The sequence below is a fragment of the Medicago truncatula genome, chromosome 6, assembly GCF_003473485.1.
Source record: "Medicago truncatula cultivar Jemalong A17 chromosome 6, MtrunA17r5.0-ANR, whole genome shotgun sequence".
NCBI lineage: Eukaryota > Viridiplantae > Streptophyta > Magnoliopsida > Fabales > Fabaceae > Medicago > Medicago truncatula.
This window is the reverse complement of record NC_053047.1, coordinates 11344843-11348508: the sequence shown is the minus strand read 5'-3', so window position 1 is coordinate 11348508 and position 3666 is coordinate 11344843. Positions and strand designations below refer to the sequence as shown.

At 35.2% G+C, this 3666-nt stretch overlaps 1 protein-coding gene and 1 non-coding gene across 2 annotated transcripts; both read left to right on the top strand.

Annotated features, from left to right (window-relative positions):
* Nucleotides 1–960: 960 nt before the first annotated feature.
* LOC25495933 (ABA-responsive protein ABR18) lies at nt 961–1819 on the top strand. Its single transcript, XM_013596191.2, has 2 exons — nt 961–1262; nt 1341–1819. The coding sequence occupies exons 1-2, from the start codon at nt 1082–1084 to the stop codon at nt 1634–1636; spliced, it is 477 nt and encodes a 158-aa protein (XP_013451645.1). The 5' UTR covers nt 961–1081; the 3' UTR covers nt 1637–1819.
* Nucleotides 1820–2775: 956 nt separating this feature from the next.
* On the top strand, nt 2776–2971 carry LOC112416149 (U2 spliceosomal RNA). The gene has a single exon (XR_003006462.2). It is a non-coding gene; the product is annotated as a U2 spliceosomal RNA (small nuclear RNA).
* Nucleotides 2972–3666: the final 695 nt, after the last annotated feature.

Here is a 3666-nt window from a genome sequence, read left to right as displayed (position 1 = left end):
TATCCCAATATATATATATATATATATATATATAGAATGTTTCTATAACAATAATAAATAACAATTATATCTATAACAAATCACATTTATACATTCCTAAATCAAATAACATATATTATATTTTTAAATCAAATAGCATATATATATATTTCTAAATCAAATAACATATATATTATATTAATAAATATATAACATATATCATAACAAAATATCACTCATCAATATAAATCATATAAATCACACAAATCATATAAGTATATTCTAAACTCATTTAAAATAATCAAATAATTAGAGAGGGCGTTACAAAAAGATTGCGAATACGTCTCACCGAAATAAGAACAATCCCCCCAAGATTACATTTATACGTTGTCATGTCAATCAAGAGCTTTGAATCACTCTCCACAATGAGTTGTGGAATGCGGTCTCTCAAAGCCATCACCAACCCTAAATACAAGCCTCACATCTTCGCATGTAGTAAATCACACAAACCAATCTTCTTAATGTAGCCTTTAATCCAACGTCCATCTGAGTTGCAAAACAAGCCTCCGCGACCCCGAAGCCTCATTATTCCTTTTACAAGCCCCATCACTATTGAGTTTGATCCAACCCTCTGGAGGTCTCTTCTAGCCAATGTAAATAATCTCCTTATTTTGAGGATTTTGATGAAGTTGTAAAGATGTGCACTCTTCTTTTTGAAGAAATTTTTTTAAAACATTGAAATACAATAAAAAAGGAGGTTCTTCTTTATTCAAAAAAAAAAAAAGGAGGTTCTTCTGGAAGGGCGTCTATAAAAAAAAGCTATTTAAATTCATGATTTGTTTCTCATGGTTGGCGGTGCGTTATTTTCTTTTTGAATTCACAGCACTCGATGCAAAGCACACCATTGTTGAATTTATCTGTGCAGCTTCTCATTTGTGACATTGAGTCAACAAGTTCACACCAAGACAGTGCCTATAAACACAAAGGCTTCCATATGCTCATAAGCCACACACCAACATACATATCTTGTTCTCAAATACTACTTGTTTTTTCTTAATTCCCCTTTGAAACTTCATCACCAAATTATCAAATCAAACCAAACATGGGTGTATTCACATTTGAGCAAGAAACCACCTCTACAGTTGCTCCTGCTAAGCTTTACAAAGCTCTTGTCCATGACTCTGATGATATCATCCCAAAAGCTGTTGATGCCATCAAGAGTGTTGAAACCGTCGAGGGAAATGGTGGTGCCGGCACCATCAAGAAGCTCACTTTCGTTGAGGGTTAGTAAACACATTTTCTATACAAAATGTATCATATGTTTTTTTATGTTATTGATGAAGCAACATATATGTCTGCAGGAGGACAAACCTTGTATGTGTTGCACCAAATTGATGCAATTGATGAAGCAAACTTGGGATATAACTATAGTATAGTTGGAGGAGTCGGGTTGCCAGAGACAGTCGAAAAGATATCATTTGAAGCGAAATTGGTTGAAGGCTCAAATGGAGGGTCTGTTGGAAAGACGACAGTTAAATACCAAACCAAAGGAGATGCTAAGCCAATTGAAAAGGAGGTTGAGGAAGGCAAAGCCAAGGGGGATGCTCTTTTCAAGGCCATTGAGGGTTATGTTTTGGCCAATCCTAATTACAACTAATCCATCCTCCAATTTACCAAGTGCTTGCTAGTTGTTTTTGTGTCTTCTTAATCTTCCAATGTAATAAAGTTTTTTCTTGTCAGTTTCTTTTCTTACTTTTGAACTGGGAGATTTGTGATGTTTATGTTGTATCTCACTTCATCAATGAATAAATTAATACAAATGAAATCACTATCCAAATAATATTTATGTTGTTGTTAAGTTTTTTTTCTTTGATTGGATGTTGTTGTTAAGCTTATTTACTTGGTTTATAAAATATATGATCTTCAGAGCAAAATCCATTATCGGTTGTGTTTACTCAAATTTGAAAAAGTTCGGCTCTGAAAAAAGTTGTGACTTTCTCTTGGAAGCTACTCCGTTATAGGATCCCTTCGAGGACCAATCTCTCTAGGAGGCACTCTTTACCACCGGATACCTCTCTCAATTGTGTGTTAAGTGACAGGACCCTTTAGTCTTCCTTTTCCACGCACTTATTTCCTTTTTGCGAGGTGTCTAAGAAGGTTTGGACTGAGGTATTGAATTGGCTCGGCCTTAACTACCAAATGCCACCAGATCTGTTCCTCCATTGGCAGTAGTGGTGGAATGTGGCTTAGCATGAGGAAAATCGGTTACACACCATCCTTGCTGCTTCTTTCTAGCAACATTAATTTTGCATAAAATTTATTTCTGTGACTGTGTGATAATTTTTAAGTTAAATTTGTTCCTAACTCAGATGATTGTGATGATAATGTCAAGTAATAGAGAATTTTGTAGCATAAAAGAATCACAAGTTCTGAAGTGAATTCCCTGATTATGAACGTAGCCTTAAACTTTTCAAACTCAAAACTCATAGTTAGTATAATTGCAGACTATTTTAATTTGAGATGTGATTTTGATTTTGATACTGGATGCATTGTTTCAATTGTTGTATTCAACAATCTCTCGTCACATTTAAAACTGATAATGAAAATTTGCAGCAGAAAATAAGTGGTGAGTCACGCACGGGAGTGGTGTGTAAGAGTCAGTCACAAGGTGCTACTGCATATTCCCTCAACAAAAAAAAAAGGGGTGGTACTGCATATAAGTCCCGCATCGGGTAATGAAGAAAGAAACTGAGTGACAGTTGATATAAAAGCAGAAGCCAGCTCTTCTTTCAACTCATACCTTTCTCGGCCTTTTGGCTAAGATCAAGTGTAGTATCTGTTCTTATCAGTTTAATATCTGATATGTGACCCAATGGGTCACACGATATTAAATTACTTTTTTGAGGGGGAGAAGCCACTTCAATAGCTTGCTATTAGGCTTCTCATGTGTCGCTTGTGCGTTGCACTATTGCATGAGTCAGGTACACCCCACCAATTCTAGTTTAATTTTTGTATTTTTAATTATGTTGAAGATAGCTATATTTTTAATTTTTCCCTGGCTCTCCATGTTTAGATGGTCAGTTGACTATATTTAGATGCTTTGATTTACGAAGAGCCTTAAAATCCATGTTGATGTATAACGTTTTTATCTTGGTAAAAATTATGCATTTTCTTTCTTGTTTAACGATTTATGTTGAGACCTTTTTAATAAAAATACTATTTGGGCTTTTTTTTACACGAGAAAAGGAAAAGAGGATCTACTTTAATAGCTTTTAACTTTGCTAGCACATCTGCGTAAGCATTCTCTCGTGAAAGGCGTGATGCAGAGCTATTGTCCAATCTTTTTTCATGAAATCTCTTATAATCTCTAGCTCATTAGCATAATGATGAAACTGAGATGTTTCCTCTATGACAAGTTGAACCACATGCAAGGAATATGAGAAACACATTACTTTTTTTAAATCCAGCTTGCCAACACAGTCTGATGCCCACTAAAAGCGCTTGTTTTTCCGCATGAAGAATATTGGACAAACCTACACTCCCATAGAAACCAAATTGAAAGGTTCCATCATGGTTAAGCACCAAGCCGCTAAACCCTCCATTCCTTGGATTAGTATAAGCACTTCCATCTACATTGAGAATCATGGCATCCTCATCCCCTTTATTCCAACACACCTCACGAATTGT